At 49.6% G+C, this 27,114-nt stretch overlaps 1 protein-coding gene across 1 annotated transcript in view; it reads left to right on the top strand.

Annotated features, from left to right (window-relative positions):
* Window positions 1–11,931: 11,931 nt before the first annotated feature.
* The window catches only part of col27a1a (collagen, type XXVII, alpha 1a), a 74,993-nt gene continuing 59,810 nt past the window's right edge, over window positions 11,932–27,114 (top strand). Inside the window, exons 1-3 of the mRNA XM_067250231.1 lie at window positions 11,932–12,200; window positions 17,302–17,372; window positions 21,208–22,757. Of these exons, the coding sequence (XP_067106332.1) occupies window positions 12,148–12,200; window positions 17,302–17,372; window positions 21,208–22,757 (1,674 nt within the window). The 5' untranslated portion in view covers window positions 11,932–12,147. The remainder of the gene's footprint in view (window positions 12,201–17,301; window positions 17,373–21,207; window positions 22,758–27,114) is intronic.

The following is a 27,114-nucleotide window of genomic DNA, read 5'->3' as shown; positions in this document are numbered from 1 at the left end:
GTCAGCTCTCCTTCTTCTCTCTCATTCCCTCCCATCTCCATCTCTTTCTCTCCTCCCTCCCTCTCTTCCTTTCTCCTCCTATCTTTCTAATCCCTCTCTTCCCACTCCTTGCTCTCCCTCCACCAGTAACAACAGTGCTGCCAGACAGAGCCGCCATTCACCACTTCAGCCTCAATCACAGTCCCTTCACGATCACTGCCTCTACAGTATCACAACCTTTACAGAATCACAGCCTCTACAGTATCACAACCTTTACAGAATCACAACCTCTACAGAATCACTGCCTGTACAGAATCACAGCCTCTACAGTATCACAGCCTCTACAGTATCACAGCCTCTACAGAATCACAGCATCTACAGTATAACAGCCTCTACAGTATCACAGCCTCTACAGAATCACAGCCTCTACAGTATCACAGCCTCTACAGAATCACAGCCTCTACAATATCACAGGCTCTACAGTGTCACAGCCTCTACATTTTCTGAGCCTCTACAGAATCACAGCCTCTACAGTATCACATCCTCTACAGAATCACAGCCTGTACAGTATCACAGCCTCTACAGAATCACAGCTTCTACAGTATCACTGCCTCTACAGTATCACAGCCTCTACAGTATCACAGCCTCTACAGAATCACAGCCTCTACAGTATCACAGCCTGTACAGTATCACAGCCTCTACAGTATCACATCCTCTACAGAATCACAGCCTCTACAGTATCACAGCCTCTACAGTATCACAGCCTCTACAGAATCACAGCCTCTACAGAATGTCTGCCCTCTGCTGCAGCCTCAACAGTCACAAGGCCCAGTCACTCACATTTCAAGAGGGGCTGTGTCTGTGAACCCCACCAAGACCACACAGGTGCCATGACCTGATCACTTTAGGGGGGAAACTCCCCTTTGGTATTGAGGAAATCCTGCTCCTCAACACTAGTAACAGCAAGTTTCCCTTGTGATCACAACGCCATCCTGGGCTGTGGGGGTATCTTTCTGCGCACAAAGGTACAAAGATAAACAAGTCAACTGGTCTGACTTTACAGTATTTTACAGTAGTTCAGGGTGCAACTTGTCTTGAAATGATTTAATAAATTGGCTCACGTGCCATTCATTTGCACATGGGGGAAAATTTAGTCGAAACTGATGGAAACAATGTTGCTAATCAGTGGAAACACAGTTATAATGATCCTGTGGAACAAACCATGAAAAACTTACAGTATGAAGTTATTCTTTCATAACGACTGGGTTTCATGTTGTAATGATTTCATAGTGGTTTTATTAGTGATGTATTGCACATTAAAGCTGACATTTGGTTTTATACAGCTTTTGCGTTCTGTGAACAAGAAAATAACTGTTTGTTGATTCTGACATGAACAGAGTCGTAAAAAACATTTAACAATATTTTACAAGAAGGAAATTATGCTGATTATTTTGCGCCAAGACTTTGATACACAACACTCTTTGTGTTGTGTATCAAACATTTCTAATTTTGTAATAAAAATAACTTCACTTCTAGGTTGAGTTCCAGTTTATGGTTGAAAGACTTGGATTATATGTCTTTAGAGAGATTTTGGTGCACATTTTATCTTGGCAGATCATTTAGATCTTGTATTTGTTGGTTTTCTAGATCTTGCTGAATCATCTCGAGCTTGGTTGGTGTTTTGCACTAAAACAAAGATGGCCTCATTGCTCTCACAGTAAAGCTCCTGGGTCCTTAAAGGTCAAGTTGGGCTTCATCATTATCAGTTATATGAGTTCACTAGAACAACCCTCCCTGCATTCCTGTCCCCGCATGAAAGATCCTTCTTCTTTACAGTCCCCTTCAAAACAGAGGGCTTCGGGAACAAGGGCTTAAGTGGTGCTTGTTAAAAACAACAACAGCAGCACTGCAGCAATTACAACGGGAGACCTGGGCCTGTGTTTTTTGAGCGGCAGAGTGGCATTTAAAGCTTATGGTTACGATCCAGGGGCCATTTTGAGACGTCTCCACTCTGCAATCACGTCAGGAGTGTGCCGAAAAGAGGATTATGCTGCAAGCAATAAACTACCACTGGTTGGACACGGACTTCAGACCAGAGAAAGAGATGTGGGAAGAGAGAGAGAGAAAGAAGGAGAGAAAGAGAGAAAAAGAGAGAGAGAGAGGGATGGACACTGAGAGAGAGAGAGAGAGAGAGAGAGAGAGAGAGAGAGAGAGAGAGAGAGAGAGAGAGAGAGAGAGAGAGAGAGAGAAGGGGGTGCACCCAAAAAGAGAGAAACAGAGAAAGAGAGGATTGAGGGTGCTTATTTGTCTGGGGAGAAAATAAGCAGGACGTTTGTAAAGACACGTCTGAGTCCCCTGATCCACCCACTCCGGTCCCTCCTAGACCAGGAACAGCAGAGCAGGCCCACCTTACATAACCAGACACTACGCACACCAACAGGAAGCTGCACAGCTCTCCGTGGACACCAGCACTGTTATTTACATGACAGTTTCAGATAGGAGAGCAGGGCTCAGTATTATGCAGGCAGTACTGACGAGACGTGTACAGCAGGTTGGCACAGCTGAGCGTGAGGCGGATTCAGGGATGGTACTGTGCCAGGGGGCATCCGATGATGCCAGCTTGGCCACAGGCAGTTCATGCCTGGCAATGGTCTGATGGCAAGGGAGAGATGAAGGGAAGGAGGGAGAGGAGAAATAAAAGGGAGCAAATATGATCAGGATTCAGAGTGTGTTTCTGAGAAGGACATGCCGGGAATAGTACACATAAGCACCAGCACACACCCACGCTTGCAAACACACACGCGCGCGCACACACACACACACACACACACTGTATACTGTACACACACATTAGAGAGATTCTTAATTTCCTGTTTAAATGTATGGAATGGGTAAACACAGCTCAGGGCAGCGCAGCATTGTGACCAGCTGGCCTGTGTTGCCTGAAGACTGCGAGGCTGGTACAGATACACTCGGAGATAATGTACACACACACATACACACTCACACACCACATCTTCTACATCACACACACACATACACACCCTTGTGGCATCAGACCCAGGTTCAGTCAGAAAAGAGGAAGAATGATAGAAGGAGAGAGGGAGAATGATAGAAGGAGAGAGGAAGGATGATTGATGGATGGATGCATGGATGGAGAAGGTGATAGATGGAGATGAATATGAGCGGGAGCAGACCATGTTGTAAAATGTAACCGCAGAAGCTGTTTGTTTCATAGAAATAGTGACAATTATGGTCTGCTTCCTTTTCTGGAATGGTTTAGGGATGCGGTTCAGGGATAGGAGAAAAGTATCTCTCTCTGTCTCTCTGTATATCTATCTCTCTGTCTCTCTCTCACTTTCCCACAGTGCTTCTGTGGTGGAGAGACAGATCTAGAGAGACCATCCAGCCAGAGTCCAAACCGCCCTGCCATGTGCATCATTCTGCAGCGAGAGGAAACAACTGCATACACACACCATCCATCTGCATCTCCTGCACAAGAGAGGCACTTCATCACCAAGAGAAACCCGGAGTGTGTAGGAGTTTCACGGATCCATGTTCACCGTTCTTGCCACCGTCTCAAGACATACTGTTTCACGAGAACAAATCTGCGGCTCTGTTGCCAACTGGAGAGCAAATTCTGAATATGTTTTTTCTCCTGGTTGTGAATTATGGGGGAATTATTGTGGTCAAGCAATTTCAAGCGGGCCTGCCACCTTCCCCGCAACTGGTGTAGGAAATGAGCCATGAGTTGTACAGAGTTAATTGTTGACTGCACCAAATTTTCAGAAATAATGAGTCAAGGGAATAACCCTGTTTAAATAACCGTTTATGAAACTCACAGGCAGCAGAAATCTAAATGTGCAGAGTGGAAGTTAAAATAGTTCTCTCTGGATGATCTGAAAAGGTTTTTATCATGATCTCTTGACGGATAAAAAAAGGGTTTAACACACTGTAAATAGACTTATTTTTGTTGTAGAGTGCACTTTGAGTGTGTGTGTATGTGTGTGCTTATGTGGGTGTGTGTGGGGGCCTGTTGAACTCACTTTTGACTGCACGTGACCCCAAACTCCCATCTCTTCTCTTCCTCTGAATAAAATATCACCCTCTTCATCCAGCCTACTAAAGTTAAGACCATAAGGCTGGAGGGAGACAGCCTGATGTCCCTCTATGAAAAGCCTCTCCCCCCCCCCCCACCCCACTACCCCACCCAACCCCCCCCCGCTCCCTTCATCCCTCCTCCTCCAACCCCTTCATTGCCTTCGGACCCAGATCCTGTCCGTTATAAACCCAGGCCCAAGATACGCAGAATGACAAGCATTTTTCAGTCCCTATTTCTGCTCCTTTACATCATGTGAGCCTTCCTGTTGCTTGCCAGGGGAAATGAAATGTTTATTATGTGGCCCTGAGGGCTTCGTCAGAGAGACTTCGTGCGGGATTTAAAGAAAGGATAAGGCTTTCCTCTCTTCCAACTTGGCTTCCTCCCATGGCATATGAGAGCCAGGGGGTGGAGGCAAGGTCACAGAGAGAGAGGGATGGAGAGAAAGAGGGAGGGAGCAGAGAGCAGATAGGTGAGGGAGGAGCGAAGGAGAAGGCTGGGAGGGGGTTGGGAACGGCAGGGTGATGGAGGGAAAGGGGTAGATAACTTGTGCTGAAGAAAAGATGGGGTTTGGAGGTGAGGTGATGTGTGCTGTAGGCAGGGTAGTTACTGTAGGTAGGCAGACAGGTAGATATGGTGGGTAGGTATGTAGTGACAGTAGGTAGGTAGGTAGGTAGGTAGGTAGGTAGGTAGGTAGGTAGGTAGGGAGGGAGGGAGGGAGGTAGGTAGGGAGGTAGGGAGGTAGGGAGGTAGGGAGGTAGGGAGGTAGGGAGGGAGGTAGGGAGGGAGGTAGGGAGGGAGGTAGGGAGGGAGGGAAGTCTGAATCCAAAATGCTGAGAGCATCTTCTTGACCCTTGACCTTGGCCCCATCATCTCTGTCTCTGGGGAGACTCAGCTGTCTGATTGATATGAATGGGGACTCCTGGGTCACTTGTCTCCTTTCTGCCGGAAAATACCCCAATTTCCTGCCATCACCGTGGCCACAGTGAGCAGGATGATATCCCATATTATCTCAGTATCAGGACCAGCTGAGCTAGGGCTCTCAAGGCCTCTGGCTTGGACTGGCTTTTGTTTTCACACACACACACACACACACACACACGCACAATCAAACTTTTTCCTCTATTTGCTCACACAAACATACTCCTGTGTATGATTCCTACCTCTACAACACACCCTCTCTCTCTCTCTCTCTCTCTCACACACACACACATACACACACAGAAATATCAAACACTTGGACAGCAGACTTCCCGAATTGCTTTCATTCAACATCAAACACACTCCGTCAGGGATGGTCACTGAGGCTGTCCCAGCAGCAGGGGACACAACCCAAGTCAATAGGAAGAAAGGCCTGGCCCTGAGAGACAGGGGGAAGGGGAAGGGAGGACAACCGGGGAGGAGATGAGGAGAGTTGGGAGGGTGGCAGGGGGGGGAGGGGGCAGAGGTGGGGTGGACTGGAGAAGGGGTGAGGGGCAGGGGGGGAGGGGAGCTGAGGAAGAGGTATTTAGGAGGAGTGATAGAAGGAGGTGAACAGGGTTTTGTTTTTTTGAAGGGGCAGAAAAGGAGGGAATTGTGGGTTAAGGAGGTTGGGTAGGGGGTGGAAGAAGAGGTGGAAGGCAAGGGGGAGGTAGAAGAGGAGATGGTGGTAGTGGTGGTGGTGGTGGTGGGGGGGGGGGGGGGGGCGAGAAGTCTAAGTGAATGAGCATCTGTTCAGAGGGTCTGGAGGGAGGAAGGGGGGCTATTGGAAGGATAGATCCTGCCCACTGTTGAGTTATGACAGAGTGATAGAAATGGAGGAGATACGGAGCAATTCACCACCTGAGTGCTTGTCTGAACCCCCCCCCCCCCCTTTCCTCTCCCCACCCCTCCTACAAAAACAGAGGGTGTACGTAGGTGAATATACACTGTATAAGAGTTCCCCCCAAGTCTTTCCTGAAACTCTCCCTCTCGCTCTCTCTTTCACTCTCGGAGAAAACACTTCATGCCCCCCTCTCTCCAACGCCCTCCTCTTTCTCTCCCTCGCCCACCGCTTTCAACCCATCTCTCTCACCCCTTCTTCCCTTCCGTTGCTGAAATATTAGATTTCTCTATTCAGTGTGAGAGAGTGAGAGAAAGAGAGAGAGATGGGGGGGGGGATGGTTGGCGGGGGGGCGGGCAGGCAGCAGTAACCTGGGGGTAGAACAGTGGTCCGGTGTGGCAGAGTGGGATTTGGCCCAGAGGATGCAGGAACATAATGACCAAGCCAAATATTTGTCTAGTCCGTATTCTCCTGGTATAATGAACTCCTTTCACCCAAGTCATCGGCGGAATCTCAACAGTGATTTCACGCCAGAGAGAAGGCAGGGCTTTAGCACTGGGACCTGCTGTTTCTGCCCTGACCAACCGACAGTCACACACGCACTACACACTCACTACACACTCACTACACACTCACTACACACGCACCTCCGTCCCCCTCGCTAACCTGGTTCTCTGTTCTGGTCTCCACTGTCCTCTGTCTATGGCTTCGTACCCGGCTGCACAAGTCCAATACACGAGTCAAATACCTTCGGGTAGAAAAGTGAAGGGGAGTCAAGAAGATATTCTTGGAATAAAGAGCAATTGAATCTGTTGAATCAAAGTCGATGGAGCTGAATCTGGATCTGATTCCTGAGCTGCCACAGAGATGGTTCTATCCAGTAAGCTCGCTCTGGTTACAGCACTAGGACACTGGAGGAATGTCACATGAGCTACAGTAGTATTGTATACCTACACACACACGGACACACTACACACACAGACATCCACACACCTGCTCGTCAGCACACAGAAACACACACACTCACACAGACACACACACCTACACACACACACAGAAAACACATACAGACCTGCACACACACACAGACGTTGGTGTAAACTGACTTGTGTACTTTGCGGGGCCGTGCTCGCAATGCCAAGATCAACGCCTGTCACTGCCAGGAATTGGACAAGTGTGTCAGAAGGAAATAGGAGGAAAGGGAAGATACCAAACCACTTCTCTCCTGACACCCCCCCCCCAGCTCTCGCACTTTACAACCTACCACCTTCCTTCCTTCTTTCCTCCCCCCTCTATTTCATGCAAAGGTTACGTCTAAAGTGTGTGCTTCCACTCTCCCCATTCTTGCTGTAACTATAGACGTTTTAGTTCTCTTCAAGTACATTTTGCAATCCCTCTTTTCTACTTGTGCGGGTTCAGATGTCGGTGTACTGTGTGTCTAATATCCCGATGTTACCCTATGCGACCCTGTTTGGGACTGTGCACCTCTGGTCCTTGATTGTCGGCTGCACTTAAATCATGTTCTTCGGTGTGTCACTTACGAGGAGAGTGTCTGCTAATTGAATTACTGTAAATGTAAAATATATACAATCCTTCAGCCTTTGATTACGCCCCTCCCCATGCAGGCAGTCCCCCCCCCCCCCCCTCCGGGACGTCCAGGTAGCAGCCCCGCCCCCTGGGAGAGAAGACTGTCAGTCTGTGTCCCAACCTGCCAGGAGGAGAGAGCTGCCAACAACCAAGAACATAAACAGGTGGCTGGAACTAGTCTGTGGAGGACGGAAAACACACACACACGTAAACACACACACACACACACACACACATAAACACACACACAGAACAAGGCTTCCAGCATGAATAGTCATGTTGTGTACAGTAGGAGACACTCCGCTCCCTCCCAAACCCACCCAGCATGAAGTCCCACAGACACGCAGCTGTCTCAGACAGACCCATTTATTTAACAGTGTCTCCTGATTATTTTTGTGTCAGAAAGCTACTGGGCGCTCACTGTACGGCTACGGTTGTTTTTAGCCTTGAATGTTTCAACAGAAGTCTATTGATAGTTAACATTTACACTGGTTGACCTGACGACATGTCAGAGATAGACATGTTGGCTGCTGTGCAAAATCTATCATCTGGCTACAACTCTGTAGCGAACACAGTTCATCTGAGGGCAAACATTTTGCCCACTCCAGTTCAGCTCCCCCACCCCTTTAATCTGTGTAACCAAATCACATGGAGTGTCTAGCTACCGCTGTATTTTGTTTTGTTTATGCAAGGTCCACTTTGAGTCAAGTAAATGTGTAGAGAAGCCAACCATGGCCACGCCGACTGTCCGCCCAGTCCTAGTTTACAATATACAACTCCGTCTTTCTCCTGCACAGTTTACACAGAGGACCATGGTTGGTTGTGCAGGTCACAGTATAGGCTACAACCAGTCCCACAGAAATCTACAGCAGCCTAGCCTACTCCTTCCGCCTCCATAGAGTACACAGCTTCATCTCGACCGATAGAGAGATTCTGTCCTGTTGCACAGGTCACAGGAGGCTACTACCACAGTGGAGCTATGTGTACAGTAGCCTGGCCTACACCCACCTCCAGTGTACAGTCAACAGCCCCGACATCTAAACAAGCCTTGTGTTACTGCATCAAAGAGCAGCCTTGTGTCCTCATCAGGCCTGGGCTGCAATTTGGCACCCCGGGTGTGTCCCCGCCACCCGTATGGGTGTGTCCCGCCCCAGTGCAGCAGTAATGACCCCTTCCCTTCTCAGGGAACCTTTGATCTGGCCTCTCTCTTGGCCCCGGCGGGGGCTATTTCTGGAGCGTGGGGGTGGGATAAAGGAAGCCTTCAGCTGGGTGCCAATGACCATAATTGAGCAACTTTAGGGTGGCAGTGAGGTAGCAGGAGAGGGGCCGAGGGGAGGAGAAGAGAGGAGGGAGAGAGAGAGAGAGAGAGAGAGAGAGAGAGAGAGAGAGAGAGAGAGAGAGAGAGAGAGAGAGAGAGAGAGAGAGAGAGAGAGAGAGAGGGAGGGAGAGAGAGAGAGAGAGAGGCACAGAGAAAGAGAGAGACAGAGAGAGAGAGAGAGAGAGAGAAGAGAGAGAGAGACAGAGAGAGAGAAGGAAGGAAGGAATGAGGGAAGGATCTAGAGAGCGCAAGCCAGTGGTTGTAATTAAAACAAGGGAGAGAGGGGTAAGTGTTTGTTGGGAGTGTATGGGAGTGTGGAGCGGTGACACCCAGAAGACAAGCACAGGGTACAGAGTGTGTGTAGGGCCTGTAAAGAGGATAGTAATGAGTCAGGGTCTATTAGCACCCCCCACCCCTTTTACACCCCTGGGGGTAGGGGGACAGCCAGGTCACTGTAACTGTGACATCACTAAGTCTCTGAACTAGAGACATTAAGAAGGTGTATTATGGAGACAATGACAGGGGCCCCTGCATTTGTGTGTGCTTGTATGTGTGTACGTGTGAGTGTGTGTGTGTGTGTGTGTGTGTGTGTGAGAGAGAGAGAGAGAGAGAGAGAGAGAGAGAGAGAGAGAGAGAGAGAGAGAGAGAGAGAGAGAGAGAGAGAGAGAGAGAGCGAGAGAGCGAGAGCGAGAGAGCGAGAGAGAGAGAGAGAGAGAGCGAGAGAGAGAGAGCGAGAGAGAGAGAGCGAGAGAGAGAGGTCACTGTGACTGTGGCATCCCTGTTAATGTTGGTGCTTCTGACCTAGCTGTCTTGAAACACCATGGGGTGACATTTTTACGGCAACAATTAGGCATAGAGGGATTCACAAACCCTTTCAATTGTGTTTGACAATCACATACTCGATAAGACATAGACTTACACCTGTCCATGAAACATTCACCAACAGAACAGCTCTTTTCACTCTTACGTAATAGAAGCACTGAAGCTAGTGGACCGTTACCTCTCTCAGGTGCCGTGGTTGTTTATGCTAGCTGGTGTACAGACTCTGGGTGTGCAGACACAGTGTGGACATGGAGGTGCAGGGTGGACCAAATTGCAATCTGTCTCTATCAGATGATCTATGTGCACATTTCCCAGTTTGGGCTGATAAAACTGATAAACGGTTTGTTTTTGTTTTGCAGGGTGGATGAGGTTGGCTGCAGTCAGTTCTAGACAGAGGGGGTGATTATTATGAAGGTAGGCTGAAGTAGAGGCAAAAGACAAGGTGTTGTTTATTGATCTACAGTAATTGTGGTAATCGTAGTTGTGTTGTGCTATGGTATTTATGTCTGGCTTGTGAGTGGAGCCAGCAAGCCTGTTGTAACAGTCCAGAAACTCGGCACCTGACACTGACATTATCATCAAGGGGCATTGCCAGGAATTTTGGTTCCCAAGAGAAGACATTGCAAAGGGCAGATATATTAGTCCTGGCCATGTACAGTCCCTTATCCTTCCAGACTGTTCTAGGCCCCAAAGCTGGGGGCCCTGAATCATCTGGAGCCCTGAATCATCTGGAGCCCTGAATCGTCTGGAGCCCTGAATCATCTGGAGCCCTGAATCGTCTGGAGCCCTGAATCATCTGGAGCCCTGAATCGTTTGGAGCCCTGAATCGTCTGGAGCCCTGAATCATCTGGGCCCTGAATCATCTGTGCCCCATGAATCATCTGGAGCCCTGAATCATCTGGGCCCTGAATCATCTGGAGCCCTGAATCATCTGGGCCCCATGAATCATCCCCTTGTCCCATCTTCTAAGCAGCCGTGTTGTGTCATAGCAGTGAGACCAGAAGAAGTCGATAAGATATATGAATCTGTCAAAACAGAAAGCCTCTCTCCCCAGCCTTCCAGGTATTTTGTTTACAGGTGAAGCCTCACTTCTCCTGGAGAGACCAGGTCTCTCCTGCCAAGGAGGGGTAGGAGGGGGGGGGGGGGGGGGGGGGAGTCATGTTTGTGAACGTGCAAACAGATGTTTGGGTGTAATAGCTGCTCCTGGAGGAGACCCTGAGAGGTCAGGAGGACAAGCTGAGAAGCCTCAGCAGCTCTGGGGTAGGCCCTGCTGCCAGGCCCCCTGACCCTTAGGTGTGGTCCAGGTGTGGTGCCTTGCACCACTAAGGGCTGCAGAGTGCTTCTGTCAACAAGTCAGAGGGATAACATTGACGTAGGTGACAGTCACAGAGAAGTGAGTGGGAAAAGGACTAATGGCGACACGCATTTTAGAGATTAGCGTATGTGTGGTTGTCAGTGTGAGCGTTGTTCTACGTAAATGTGTGTGTGCGTTTGAGAGAGAAAGATAGAGACGGGAGAGAGAGGGTGGGAAAGAGGGAGTGAGAAAGGGAAGGAGGGAGTGAGATACAGGGAATCGGAGAGAGACAGAGAGATAGATAGAGAACTCACTGGAATCCTGGATCTTCGCCCTTCACGTCATCTGACATTTAAGAGATGTAAGCCCACAGGACAGCAGTCATTAGCATCAATCACATTCTCTATCTTTCATACACCAAGTCTATACTACAGGTAATTGAGTAACTAGACGCTGAGAAGTTGTCTGAAAAAATGGCCAGGGATTGCAGGTCTCAGGGTTTGTGAAGGCAAGTCAAGAGGCTTAAGTACCTGTAATGGCACAGGAAATAATCTGACGCCTTGGGTCATCATGGCTAATTATGCTTTCGAATTGCATCTATTAATTCAATTAGACCATGAATTTAGGGAGGGAACACTAACGAGCTGTAGAAGGAATGGCTTTGCTTTCACAGATTTGGTGACCTTTCGCACAATATGCGTCTGGTACGAGCGCACTTGACTGGGGGTTTATGTCAACGGCTCGTTTAACTGTGCAGTAACCTACCAGTTGGATTTAAGCGGGCCCGTGTGGCCACCCCCTGGAGAACGCGTGTAGTTGCTCAGCGCAACCACTGGGCTTGTAACTTGACACTTGGCTCTGCGGTGCCTTTGCCCTGTCTTACCCACAGAGAGGCTATTTAAAAAGGAAAAGGATGGTTCCAGCGCTCCTGACTCCGTAACCCCTTCACGAACCGAACTTTCTTTCCGACTCCTACGTCCTCTACTCTGGATCGGCATAAATGAATGAACCACCGGGCAATAACGGAAGAAAGTCATCCGGGAAATCTTCCTGTCTAACTATCCCGTTAAATCCAGGAATTTATGTCGGGCTTGATAGGGGAATCATTAGGAGTTTTTTCCTCTGGAACGATATTTCAAGCTTCTCAAATGTGTAAGACGGCGACTGGTGCTTTCTGTCCCCCTTGCAAAGGAGTCACGTTGTAATTAAAGGGTCAGGTTTTTGACTGCCAGGACAAATGAATACAAATGAATTTAGGGACCCGAAGGAGAGATTGCAGAACCTCTCATCTCGACACAAAGTAAGTAGGCTATTCTTCCTACTAAAAGATGCTTTGCTGAAGTGACGATACCTTACTCTTACCCACCCATAGCCTACGGAAGTTCTTTTTAAGATCTCACTGACAGAGATGGGGGCAAGACGTGCTAGTGTCAACAAGATTTAAGGGACTATCTTGGTTCTAGAAATAGTTATAACTTTAGAATGAATGCCCAATAGGGCTGAAGCTATAGTACCCACAGCGCTACCTGTGCCGGTTGGCACCGGTCCAGAAGTCAATTGAATCGGTCATTAAACTGTCCTGTTGCCCCCACCTCTCTGACGCCTGCAACGGTCAACAAATAGGCTATGCAGTTGCTGCTATTAAGCTTTAGCTTCCGAGTCATTGCTTTTGTATTATATAGCCTAGCCTACAACTTCAAATCTGTTTGAATTGTGTTTATTGCTAAAAGTTAAACATTGATGCTAAAACAGTGACTGTATATAAGTTCTGGCCTATTGCTTTTGCATTGTAAATGTATTTTATTACTATTAGTTTTTAATGTCCAACTTCGGATTTGGGATAAACTATGCAATCATTGGAATGCATACTGGGACCCTCATTACTCCTCTTCCAGCACAGCGCATGGAAATATGAATTTCTCCCCGCAACAGTTTAGGCAGTAGGTTATCCACGGAAAGCTTTCTTTCTCAAGAGTTTACACTGTTATCCTACTGCTTACAGTAAACAGATTTTAAACTACTCAGACCCCAACGATAGAAACAATAATAACATGGACCGCACTTACTATTTACCTTTTTTCCTTTAGTGGTAGGCTAAATTTTGGAGAACTTACTTCGGGGAGTCTATCTTTATTAATCAACCAAGAGGAAGTCTGGCATTTTTTGGTCAACGGTTCGCATCGACTGTTGTTTGATGGGGTGATCAGTGATGTTTTCCAAAAAGTCAATTTTAATGCGCACATTTTGCTAACACTATGCAACGAGCCCTACATGATTTAGGCCTATCTGACAGTCAGCTTTTGGTTTCTATATTGAGCTGTCTTATTGAAACTTTGATTTAAAGTTCTTGAGCATGAATATAGACCAGACAGTCAAGCTATAATTGTGCTGATGAATGAATGGATCAATCAATGAGAGGAGGAGGAAAGGAAGGAAGAGCAAGGAAGTGGACCAAGGAATGTCCGGAGTAGCGTCAAAACACCTCTGACCCGTCAAACACCAGACACTTTAAAGACACATTTCTATTTAACACATATATTGTTTCTAAACCTTGTTTTAAGAAAAAGAAGTAGGCTCCTACTAAAACCATGGACGTTTTATTTTTGATTTCCCATTTCAGCAGTATTTAATGCAGCATTGCATTCAATCATAACCAAACATGACCAGGAAAGTGCTATTAAAATAATTGCTTGTTGGGGAATTGACAGTTGCCAAAGTCTAGCACTCCAAGCTTAAATTCATGAACAGATCGTTCATCGTATTTATGGATGTTTGTCTCTCTCCACAACGGACACCGTAATTCCGCGAGAGCTATGGACAGATCCAAATAGTGTACAGTAGAAAACGCGTGCCTTTACGACTTGTTCCATCCTTTGTGTCCGCTAGGTGTCGCCCTTCACGTCATCTGACATTTACGAGTATTTTCTGTGATAGGGCACAACCCCCTGCAGCTACCATCTGGATAGAATCAAAGCGTTTCAGACAAGAAGTGTGACCAGTCCATTGAAATTAGATTGACTTGCAAAATAAATGAATAAATAAATAAACTTCCACAACGGCCGATTTGAACTATTATAATGTTTCCGATCGTTTTATCATAAAAAATATGTTCCACTATATATTCTGTATCTTCCCACTAAAGTGGTACTGTAAGTAGCACACTTATTACAACGTCTGCAACGTTGTTATTGTCCATTAAAGGAAAAACGCCTAATAACAAGGAATTATACACATTTGATTATCTGTAGAAAAAACTCAGTCAGAGAGGTCAATCCTAGCCAGTCATTAAAGAGTTGTGCAGCGGAGATGAAAGGGGGGAGGGGGCTGGAGGTGTAGGCCAGGCCAGTGGTGCACTGGGGGCTGCATATGCTCCTCTCCTCATCAATGTCTGTCAGTGTCTGCTCAACCGTAGGAATTTTCCACTGACCATGTGAGGAGGGGGCAGCACCAGGGTGTGTGCTCACGGCTCAGAGTGTGTATGTACTCATTGTGTGTGTGTGCGTGTGTTTGTACTTGGTGTGTTTGTACTCTGTGTGTCAGTGAAAGTGTGTGAAAGTGTGTCTGTGTAGAAGGGGGGCAGGGTCGCCTATGGGAATTCCTCTCCCAGAATGATTGAGCAGTGGGGAAGTAAAGAGAAACCACACAAACTCGTAACGACCCAGTGAAAGTGGCTGTTTTCGGATTCCCTGCGGGCCCTGTCGTCTTCAGGCATCAGGCTGTCGCGCGCGCATGTGTGTGCGTGTGTACATGTGTGTGTGTGCATGTGTACATGTGTGTGTGCATGCATGTGTACATGTGTGTGTGTGCATGTGTACATGTGTGTGTGTGCACGTGTACATGTGTGTGTGTGTGTGCATGTGTACATGTGTGTGTGTGCATGCATGTGTACATGTGTGTGTGTGCAGGTGTACATGTGTGTGTGTGTGCATGTGTACGTGTGTGTGTGCATGTCTGTGTGTGTCTGTGTGTGTGTGTGCACGTGTACGTGTGTGGGGTCTGAGGGAGACACACCACTGAGTGAGAGAATGAGTATGTGTGCACGAGTGCGCAAGACAACAAGAGGTAAAGAGAGAGAGAGAGAGGTTGCGAGGACAGAGAAAGAGAGCGGAGAGGAAGGTAAAGAGAAAGACAGCTGTGAGAAACGGGCGAATCAGCAAAAACGATGAAACCACATCGGAGACTAAGTGTTGGGTAACAATCGAAAACATATAACTGACAAATCTGGTTTCAAGGACAGAGTTTCCCCTTCCTGTTCCTGTCAAACTCCCTCTTACTCAAGCGGAGGCGATCTTGGATGCCTTTCCTGTCCTGTTCAGTGAGTGCATGTTTCCTGAGAGCGTTGTAGCACAGAACCTCTGATGATGTCGACTGGAGAACAGACTAAAGAGGAACTGCGTTGCGTGAGTGTGTGTGTGTGCGTGTGTGTGTGTGTGGGAGACGAAGCTTACGGTCATTTCAGGCGTCCTGTGATTGACGACGGGGGCGGGCTCGTTTCGTGGTCCCTGTGATTCGCAAGCTCAGCTGTCACACCAGTGCCAGGGCTGCCATAGGACACCTTCGCCGGCACACACAGACGTGTTCAACAGACATAACACACGTGTCAGCGACGTTAGCACTTTCACCACTGCCTCTGGGAACTGTCCTGCACAGCTTCACATTACATTAGACTCACTCGCCGTAACACACAAGCGCGCACACACACCACTTAGAATCCCTCTGCCTCTCCCTCACAACTGTAGAACTGTGTCTTGACTGTGTCACACAAGAGGGAAACAGCGTCTTTTTCAGGGCTATGGAGTGCAGGTGAAGCAGATGTTTCGTGGCTGGAGTCGGGGTCATTAGAAGTTGCTCTTCAGGGGAATTCTCTGAATTCATGACTCAGGTCCAGCAACGGATCTCCGCCCAGTCAGATAAGAGAATATCTGAGAATGCAAACAGCTGCCTGCTGGGGTGAGAAACACACACATAAACACGCACACATGAACACACACGCGCACACATCCTCTCCCATGTCTCGGCAGCCTCAGCCAGCTGTGGGATGGCACAGCGCTGCGTTTCTAACCGGGAGATCAGATCAGACGGCGGCGCTCTCCCGTTCTCACAGTCGTGCGCGGCTGTGGTCAGACGGCCCCGCAGCCAGACGCCACGGATACACACACTTCCTGCTGTTAATCATCCAGGTGCTCTGCACCTCAGGGAGGACTCAGACCTTTGTGCGCGTGTGTCTGTCTCTCCGGGGCCTGTGTGTGTGCCAGCGTTTATGCCTGGTAGCGTGTGTATCATGTGATCGTTGATGTGCGTGTCGAGGCCTTGTGTGTGTGTGTGTGTATGTCTGTCTCGGTGTACCTGCGTAGCACTGTTTGTGTTGTGGCTTCACCCCCACATTCTGTCTGGAGAAATTCACAGCTGCTAAAGTCATTTACGGCTGTGTGTGAGTGTGTGTGTGTGTGTCTGCTTAAGTTAATGTAAACAGGGTTAGCCCTTCCTGTCACCAGCTTCCCTCATCACCCACTGAGACAGCCCTCAACCTGTCAATCAATCACCCTCACAGGCCTCGCCCCCTCTGTCTGCCACACACACCTGGCTGTGCCCTGCTGGGTTCTGAGAGGGGAGCTGAGTGTGTGTGGGGAGGGGAGGCAGGGAGGAGATGAGGGGGCACAGAGGGGGGTGGAGGGGAATTGAAGAGGATGGCTGAGAGGGAGACAGTAAGGAAGGGGGAAGGGGAGGTAGTTTGAGAAGAGACGGTGGAGGGAAGGAAAGGAGGGGAGGAGGAGCGAGGGATGATGGACAGAATGACCCCGGACTGCTACTGTATCTCTTCTTCTTCTATTGCCAGGTTATTATGTAAGTGACAGTGTGTTTCCAGTCACTTCTTCTTTGGTTTAGATGAAGACAAATACCATGCTTCCCCTCTGCAGGCCGGTGGCTCTGTGCGTCTGAGAGAGTCATTACCCTGGATAGGAGCTCAATGGCTTCTACAGACCAGGGAGCCCCAGTTCACTTGACATGCAGGCTAAGTGACCAAGCAGACTGGTCTGTTTTAGTCCTTCAGAGATGTTAGTTCTGGTGTCATGGAATGATACCAGGGCTTGCAGCCAGTTCCAGACCAAGGCTTCCTCCACTAATAACAAACCCTCAAATCACCCAGACAACCAAGGTAGAAAAGCAACGCTCAGACCCTCCGTCATCGTTTACAGATTGTAATATCCTTTTGACCTAATGCTGGTAAAACTTTTATATTGGACCAATAACTTTGGGAAGAATGGAGGTCAGGTTTTTGACCAGGGAGATTATAAGGAGACTTACTGTTTATATTTATTAACATAACAAGTGTTCCCACCCCTCCTTAAGAAGGAATTCCTCCCCGGTCTCTAATCATCCTCTCCTCTCGTCCTTCACAGGAGAGCTCTCTTGCTCTGTACCGTTCTCTACTGTACTTGTTACCTGGGACTTGCACAAGTACATCCTGAAGGTAAGAGCTTAACTCCTATCTCTTAGCTCCTAACTTCTAACTCCCATCTCCTAACTCCTAACACCTAACTCCTAACTACTATCTCCTTTCTTTTATCTCCTAGCTCGTGACTCGTGTCTCCTTTCTCTACATCTTTCTCCTAGCCCCCAACTCCTCTCCACCTAACTCCTAACTCTTAGCTCTTCTTCCGGTCTTCCGATAGGCCTGACAATATTCAACAGGCTAAACACAGCTGTGCTTTTGAAACCAAAACATCCAAAACAGTCCAGGGAGCCAGGGTCTTCTCTTAACAATACCAGGCTTCTCTTACAGTACCAGGCGGGAACCAGGGTCTTCTCTTAACCAGAGTACAGTACCAGGCAGGAGCCAGGGTCTTCTCTTAACAGTACCAGGCTTCTCTTACAGTACCAGGAGGGAGCCAGGGTCTTCTCTTAACCAGAGTACAGTACCAGGCAGGAGCCAGGGTCTTCTCTTAACCAGAGTACAGTACCAGGCAGGAGCCAGGGTCTTCTCTTAACCAGAGTACAGCAGCTGCCCTACTGTTAGCTCGTCATGCCTACCACTGCAAGCCTGACCACACACCACGAGCACAATACCACATGTGTGTGGGGTCCAGACCCAGACCATTCCCACCAGTTTCAAATGTTTTATGAAACCGTGAGGGTTTTTCGGTAAGGGAAAGTCTTACAGACCGCAACGACATGCCTGGATAGAGAGAACATGAGCGATGTTGGCGCAAAGCTCTGGTACTGTGCGTCATCCAATCATGTCCTCATCAACACAATAAAGTATGTACGTGTTTGTGTGTGTGTGGATGTGTGTGTGAATGTGTGTGTGTGTATGTGTGTGTATGTGTGTGTGGGGGGGTTATGAGGCATGATCAAGTCATGGTAAGAGAGGCCAGATTCAACCTTGTAACACCAGACTGGAGGTAACTGTGCTAAGTCTGATTGCTGTGTTGTTCCTGGGGTAAAGCCACTGTAAACCAACTGTCTGTTTCTTTCACTCTACTTCTTCTAATGACTTTAGCTATTCCTCTCTCCATCTCTCTCTATTCTTTTATGTCTCTGCCTTTGCCTCCCTCTCTCTCTCTCTCTCCACCACTTTATCCTCTCTCTCTTTTACTCTGCCTCTCTCTCTTTCTTACTCTCTCTCTCTCTCTCTCTCTCTCTCTCTCTCTCTCTCTCTCTCTCTCTCTCTCTCTCTCTCTCTCCCTCTCTCTCTCTCTCTCTCTCTCTCATATACACTCGCTCAACCCCCACCCCCCTTACCATGTCTATCAGAGAGGCCCTATTATTACACAGTTTTCCTGCCCATGTAGGTCATATAAAGGGGAATGTGCTCTCTCAGAGCGTTTTATTTCCCCTCTCAGTCCCACACCGTGATGTTACAAGCAGCACTGAACAGGCAGAGCCCCCAGTGGAGGTGGCCCGCTGCCGGACCTCTGCAGGCCCATCAGGGAGGCCCCTGGCTGGGGCCCATGACTGAGATCACTGGGTAACTGGCTGATGCCTGATATAGGCATCAGAGTGGGGGCTGGAGCTGGGGCTGAGACTGCATCTTTATTTATCTCATAAGCTAGCTCACAACTGAATTACAGCCCCCCACCTCACCACAACCCTTCACAATGGCCCTTATCTGTGGCAACTGTGACCTTTGACCTCCCTCTAGCGGTCACTAGGAAGGGATTAGCCTGTTTAGTGTGTCAGAGCCTGGTACAGACTTCTGCCTCCGCTGCTGACAGAACTGCTTAAACTACCACACACATGTATAGTACACACCCACACACACACACACACACATACACTACATTCTGCAACTTTAACAAACACTTGCATCAGCAGAGTCTGTCTCCCAGTTTTGGTCTTAACATAGAATGCACTACATGGCCTGAGGCCTCATTCAGTGCGTTGGCAGTGCTAGCTTGTGCCCGCTGGCGGCAAATGCTCGTGCTTTCTGTCAACCTGCTGGTTAGCAAGTTAGTCGTGCCATGTCAATATGCTTTGCTTGCCTTTCTCTCTTTTTAAGATTACTGTTACAAAGATAATCGTCATTCATTATCTGCTCCATTTACCAACTCCTCTTCATTTTCCCAAATAATTCAAACTTTGAGAACGTTATGGAAATCATGCAAGTTCGTCGAACTTAACTAACGAATGTTTGTCAGCCCTCAGGAAACCCCCTAATGGGCAGTAACCTGCCTTGCTTGTTCAAAAGCTGTTCCTTTTATCTCATCTCAAATATGCTTTTGTTAATTTGTCACATCCAAACAACTTCACCTGCTTCACTGCACATCCTTGGATCCTGAGCAATACACCTGCCACATATTAACATCATTCAGTGCCTGATTTGCAAGATTGTTGAGCCACAGACATACGCACAGATTCCCGGCGTAAAAAGACACGTTCCTGACACGAAAAGAAAGGTCCTAGTTAGACGCTGGCTCTATCCTGTCTGCTTAGCCTGCCTGCCTGCCTGCCTGCCTTTCTATCTGTCCTATCAGCCTGCCCACCAACTGATCGTCTCAGTCTGGGGAGCGTGTGTGTGTGTATTCTATATGAAGGATGTCTGTGTGGACAAAGAGCGTTCTGTCCAGAGGGGAGCGTGCTGCAGTGGCCCCTGGGAGAGAGAGAAGGGCTCTGTCCTGACTGATCCGCTCAACACCTCCAGCCCACTGATCAGGTCTAGCCTGTGCCTCACAGGAAAGGGAGGGGGAGGAGGAGTGGAGAGGGTGGAAGGAGGGGGTAACAGGGTTGGACGAGGGGCGAGGGACATGTTAGAAAGGAGAGATGGGTGAAGGACAATGGATAGAGGGAGGATGGAACGGAGATGAAAGGAGAAAAAGAGAGACGGATAGGGGCCGGGGTGAAAGGTAATTTCTTCTCCTCCTCCTCCCTCTCCTCCTTATCCCCCTCTTCCTGCCTGGGCTCCCAGCTACTGTTCCATATGTTGAATGACGAGGGTGGCATGGTTCATTGCTCGGATGTAAGCTCTGACGTCTGTCACAATGATACAGTACATGTACCACAAAACCATCTGTGGCAGCCATGGAGACAAGTCCATCCCAGCAGGCTTTGTTTAGTCTCCTCGGGCTTTGATAGGCAGTTACCTATCAGGCCATGACAGCTTCGGGTGCCAGGTTTGTTTAAAAATCACCCTCATCAGGGATATTCCCCCCGCGCCCTGCTCTCAATGAGTGGCGTCATTCAATGTTTTCCTTCCATGAAATCGAGGGAGCTTAATAGCTGCAGATGGGTTTTCTGAGGGGAAGTCAGCTGACACGGCAGTATGATAACAGTCTGTTCAACAATGTTGAAGGTCTTTCCCCATCTCCCCCCTTCCTCTCCTTCTCCTCTCTCCAGGAAGAACTGGTTTTCCAAACCAGCAAAAAAGCGAGCCCATAGAGTCCCGTTAACACTGATCTGTGGAGACAAAGCTACTCTTCCCGCCTTTAGGACTGTCTGACTCCTTAGTTTGGAATCATACACTCCAAGCACACATCTGGCAAGTGTGTGTGTGTGTGTCGTCCAAGCTGAGTTTCCATGGAGCTATTGACCATGTTTCTCAGTATTATCTTATTCAGACAGACAGAATCGCTCATTTCAGAAACAAACCCAGTCGGTCCAGGCCGCACTTGTGCGCTGTTGTTACACTGGAATGTTTGTACACTCCTGTGACCTGCAGAGAGACGTACAGTAATGAGCCGTCATGGCTGCCCTCTGCACTTCTAATCAATCCTGACGATAAGTAGAAGTGTTCTCTGTATCAACTTAGTCTCTGTGCAGATGTGCAGCCATGATTCTCACCCCAATTTCCTCCTCTCCTCCTCTTCCAGATGTGGACATCCTCCAGAGGCTGGGGCTCCAGGGAGACAAGCCGCCTCGCTCCGTCCCTCCCGGGGTCATCCCCTTCCGCTCGGGGGTCATCCTCACCCAGAGGGCACGCCTGGAGGCTCCCCTGCGCTCCGTCATACCGCCGCCCTACTGGCCAGACCTGGCATTGCTCCTGAGCTTCCGCTCACATCGTGTCAACAGCGCGTTCCTCTTCACCGTGCTCTCCGGCCGCAGGAAGCTGCTGCTGGGCCTGCAGCTGAGTCCTGGGCGCCTGGTCCTCCACACGGGGCCCCGGACCTCCGTCTCCCTGCCCTACGACCCCCACGATGGCCAGTGGCACCACCTGGCCCTGGACGTGAGTGGGCGGACGGCCACTCTGTACGCGGCTTGCGGTGGGCAGAGTGTTCATGCGGACTTGGTGTGGGACAGGGAGGACGGGGAGGATGGGGGCAGGGACCCCCAGAGAAGCTCCTTCCTGCTGGGGAAGGTGAGCCAGCAGGCCTCGGTGCACTTCGAAGGAGCCGTGTGCCAGCTGGACCTGGTCCCCTCTGCGCAGGCAGCTCACAACTACTGCAAGTACATTAAGAAACAGTGCAGGGAGGCCGACACTTACAGGCCCAACCTGCCCCCCCTTCTGCCCCTCATCCCCCGGGACCCCAACACCACGGCCACCCGGGCCCCCCTGGCCCTGGTGCCCCCGGACATGGCCAGGAAACCTTTGGGCCTCAGCCCAGCTCGGAGCGCCGCTGCTGCCGCCTCTGCTGTCCGCTACGTGGCTCCTTCCCTCCCGTTAAAACCCACCACTCCACCTCCTCAGCCCTTACCCGGTACCGTGGCAACCGCCACTGCCCGGCTGGGACTTGTCTCTCTCACCAAGATCCGAACCCAGACCGTGACGGTACCGCTCAGAACTGGAGTCCGCCACTCCTTGAGAACCCCCACCCCCAAACCCCCAAGGCCCACCCCTGCCAAGTCCACCCCCAAGAAGACCACGGTGGGTCCAAACACCAGGAAACCTGCTGGCTCTTCCACCGCTGAAGGTACCAACACCAAGAAGAAACCAGACATGTCGGATCAGGTGCCAGGAAGCACAAGTCTTAAGAAACCCCAACCCACCCCAGCCAAAAAGTCCCCTCCAAAGCCCAAAGCCACCCCTGCTAAAGTCCCCCCTTCTAAAGTTGCCCCTTCCAAAGTTGCCCCATCTAAACTCACTCCTTCCAAAGTCGCCCCTTCCAAAGTTGCCCCATCTAAACTCACCCCTTCTAAAGTAGCCCCTTCTAAAGTTGCTCCCTCCAAAGTTGCACCATCTAAATTGACCCCGTTCAAAACCACCTCATCTAAATCCACCACCCTCAAGGTCACCAAGTCCCCTGCCAGTCCCAAGCAACCCCGGACAACCAAGGCCCCCCTCACCCCCAGGTCCACCCCCAGATCCCCATACGCCACGGTCACCCTGCCGGCCACAGACGGCTTCCAGACCTGGGATGTGGAGCCCACCTATTACTCCCTGCTGGATGGAGCCCTGGGGCTGAAGGGAGAGCCAGGACTACCAGTAAGTGTGTGTGTGTGTGGGGGTCTTATCCTACTTTCAAACGTTCTTTGTGATGTTGTGCCATGAGAGTGTACTGTATATGTTTTTGTGTGTGTGTGTGCGGATGTGTGTATGTGTGTGTGTGCCCCCTTGAGGCGTCGCCTTTAGCATGTCGAGTTCTCTGAGGTAGTGGAGCGGAGAAAGTGGAAAGTGGATGTTCAATCTCTCTCTTTCTTTTTCTTTCTCCCGGACTGTTTGGCTTTTATCCAGTGTGATTACAGGCCTTTCCATCTCCAAACTCTCCAAACCTTCAAAACCCCTTCCCACCCACACAAACCCGCCTAGATCACCAATCCCCCAGCCCTGAGACCCCCCAGTAGCCCCCAAACCCACCCCTCACCCCACCCTCCTGCCTGGGAACAATCATAGCTTAGTGGCTCTGGGGCTATGGAAGATTCTGGGGCTGCAGGAGGCTCTGCCTCATCAAAGCCTTGGCAGCCTGGGATTGGCAAGGTGAGGGGGGGGGGGCCTGGAGAGGATTCCCCCATGGGAAACATGGCGCCCAGCCACCCACAATGTGTGGTCCTGTCAGCCAGGAGACAGACACAAGGATGAGGGCTGAGGCTGGGTTGGGCTGGGGATGAGGCTTGACTGAACTGGACTAGACTGGACTGGACTTGAGCTAGACTGCACAAGCTTGGCTGGGCTGGGTTGAACTTGGCAGGGGCTTCCCTCTTCTTCCTTCTTTCCCTTTGCCTTCCCTCGCTTCCTCCCCCCTCTCCCCCAACTCAGGCCGGCTTGCAAGCACTGACGCCTTCCCGTCTCAGCACCAGATTCCTCTATCTCCAACAAGGAGGTTATGGTCACAGAAGGTGTGTGTGGGTGTGTGTGTGTGTGTGTGTGTAGGTGTGTGTGTGTGTGGGGAGGAGGTTGCACCGCCTGCTTTCAAAGCAGAGCCAGAGGTCAGGTACACACTGCCATTGTAGTTTGAAGACCAGGCAGACATAGAGACAGGCAGACAGGCAGACAGGCAGCTAAACGAACGGGCAGACAGGTAAACAGACAGACAAGCTTTCTAGCTTTCAAGTTGCCAGTGTTCCAGGAGAAGCTCGGAGTTTCCATGGATGAGACAGGTCTGGTATTCCTGTCAGATGGTTGAGATAGGAGCTGCCGGGAATCTTCCGCAGCTTCCACAGCCGGGCCATTCAGCGTTTATAGGTCCTCTGTTCTCCCCTGCTCCGAGAGAGGAAGTCATCAGCAAACATAGCAGGACAGTGTAGAGGGGAGACGGCCTCATTCTGGAGGACGGAGGGCTTCTGTGCTCTCTCTCTCCCTCCCTCCCTCTCTCTCTCCCTCTCTCTCTTTCAGCACTTCTCAACTGCAGTGAGTGAGGGCTATCTCTGAGACTGTGATTTGGGTGTGTGCGTGTGTCTGTCATTATGAAAGGCCTACGGTGTGACAGACATCACGCTCCACCTTGTGCTCTTAGCACTCACACTGTAATCAGCCTGGTTGACAGTCCTCTTATACAGGCCTGCAGGCAGGAGGAGGTGCTGTCTGGACATGATGACTAGACATCTCTATTAGACATGAGACGGCGCTGTCTGTAGATGACTACTATCTGTGCTAGGTACTGTACAGGGAGGTGCTGCTGTGTAAACATCTGTACTAGATGGTAGGAAGTGATGTCTGGACATCTGTACTAGATGGTAGGAAGTGATGTCTGGACATCTGTACTAGATGGTAGGAAGTGATGTCTGGACATCTGTACTAGATGGTAGGAAGTGATGTCTGGACATCTGAACTAGATGGTAGGAAGTGATGTCTGGACATCTGTACTAGATTTCTTTACGAGATCTGTGACATGTTCTTGTGTGCCATCTGACCCACACTTTCACCAGTTTTATGTTGTTTTAGCATCTTGAGTGTTAGTTGGAATTGAACTTGTAATTGCGGTCCCTGACAAAGACATGTCCTAACCTTACAAACACGCAGTACCACAAAAACAACAAAAGCATTTGAACTCAGGGAAGGTTGCCTTGCGTCATGCTTGCTTTTGAAAACACTCCCCTAAACCTAAAAGTAACAAGGAGATTGACCAAACAGCTTGTTACAGGGCGGACTGCAGACTTCTCTCTTCTGGGCTGGCAGGCGCTTAGAGAAACCATAAAGATGCAGGAAGTCGACGGGGGTTAAATGATGGCTGTCTGTGTTGATGGATGGAGACACGCGTGTTAAGAGTGCGATGAGACATGCAGTCTGTGTGTACAGTAAGGCAGGCTACATGTACGTGTTCCGACTTAAACACAGTCATGGACACGCAGCGCACATGTGTGGACTGTCAGACTCAGCAGTGGACCTATTTATTATAAGAGACTGTGGGGATGGGAGGAGGGGCCCCTCTCTTTTGACAGTCAGCCGGCTGGAGCTGAACAGTGTGCGGCGTGTGTGCGTGCGCTTGTGTGCGGGTGTGGGTGGGTGTGTGCACTGTACAATGTGTCTGTGTGTATATCTGTGTGTGTGTGTGTGTGTGTGTGATAGGTATTCATTATGAGGATCATGGTTTCTCCAGGACACAACATAGGGATAGATTTCTGCTTTCTCGCTCTCTCTCTCTCTCTCTCTCTCTCTCTCTCTCTCTCTCTCTCTCTCTCTCTCTCTCTCTCTCTCTCTCTCTCTCTCTCTCTCGCTCTCTCTTTCTCTCGCTCGCTCTCTCTCTCTCTCTCTCTCTATCTCGCTCTCGCTCTAGCTCTCTCTCTCTCTTATATAAACACTTCTACTGCCCTGGTGACTACTTGCCCCCCACCCCCCTGTGGACTGCCCTCTCTAAGCAATGTGTGCTCTCCTCAATGGGAACCTTTCTTTCTGCCTGAGTGGGGAGGGAGGGGGGGGCGCATGCCACGTTGCACACATGGGGGTGGGGAGCTCTCACTGGGAGTCTGCCACCACTAGTGCATGCTGAGGGGCAGAGTGTAAACACACACACATACATACACACACACACACACACAAACACTTACACAAACACGGTGTGTACACATGCACAAGTACACGTACAGACACAGACATTAAGTGAGAGGAAAAGCATGCCTTTCATTCAGGTCTCCACGACAGTCTGTCACCCATAGCACTTCGCCCCTTCAGAGGGAAGAAAGAAGAGAGACACAGAGAGAAGCTTTGGACAGTGAAAAGAGTCACGTGTGTGAGAGAGAAGGGGAGATACGAGAGGAAGGCGGGTGGAGTAGGTCACTCAGGACTTCTGTGACACGCACACACGCCTACACAAATATATCTATATACACAAATATGCACACAGACATTAAGTGATTGGAAAATCATGTCTCTATAATAGTCTGTCACCTGTGGCACTTTGTCTATTCAAAGGATAAGAGAAACAGAGAGAAACTTGACAGAGAACGTGTTTGGTATATATATACAGTACCAGTCAAAAGTTTGGACACATTTTCCCATATATATACTATACAGAGAGAGAGAGAGAGAGAGAGAGAGAGAGAGAGAGAGAGAGAGAGACAGAGAGAGAGGGGAGAGAGAGAGAGAGAGAGAGAGAGAGAGAGAGGGAGATACAACAGGAAGGTAGGTGGAGTAGGTCAATCATTGCTCCTGTGACTCTTGAGTGCTGCCACACAAAGACTCTCTTCAGCCTGCAGCAGTCTTCACGCTCCCTCCTCCCCCCTCTCCACCTCTCTCTCTCTCTCTCTCTCTCTCTCTCTCTCTCTCTCTCTCTCTCTCTCTCTCTCTCTCTCCTCTCTCTCTCTCTCTCTCTCTCTGTCTCTCTCTCTCTGTCTCTCTCTCTTTGAAAGCCTCCTGACTGATTGGCCAGTAACTCTCATTCTCTCTCTTTTTCTATCCCTCCTTGTCACTCAATCTCTACCTGAAAATCACCCCACCCACCATAACTCTTGCCCATCTTTCCTCATCTTTTCCTCTCTTTTCTCAACTTCCTCTAGACTCAGGAAGATAAACTTATGAGGGGGTAGATTCATTCATTCTCTCTCTCTCTCTCTCTCTCTCTCTCTCTCTCTCTCTCTCTCTCTCTCTCTCTCTCTCTCTCTCTCTCTCTCTCTCTCTCTCGCCCTCTCTTTCTCTCTCTCTCTCTCTCGCCCTCTCTCTCTTTCTCTCTTCCTCCCTCTCTCTCTCTCTCTCTTTCAGGTCAGGTCTGGTGGTCAGTCTGTTAGATTGACCTGCTGTCTGGGAGGGCTGTGGGTTCAGGGGGGTGGAGGCAGGGTGGGGTGGTGACTGTGACTGACAGTGCCCAGATAGATGGACCAGTAACAGTGGGTGTGGTCCCCTCAAATTCTACAACAAAGGTGGCTTTGAATGGAATGCTGCTCATGGACGTGTTTTCCTCAGAACCAGG

Source organism: Osmerus mordax, chromosome 14, assembly GCF_038355195.1.
Source record: "Osmerus mordax isolate fOsmMor3 chromosome 14, fOsmMor3.pri, whole genome shotgun sequence".
Classification (NCBI taxonomy): Eukaryota; Metazoa; Chordata; class Actinopteri; order Osmeriformes; family Osmeridae; genus Osmerus; species Osmerus mordax.
Note: the sequence above shows the minus strand (reverse complement) of the source record. Positions and strands in the feature narration are given on the sequence as shown.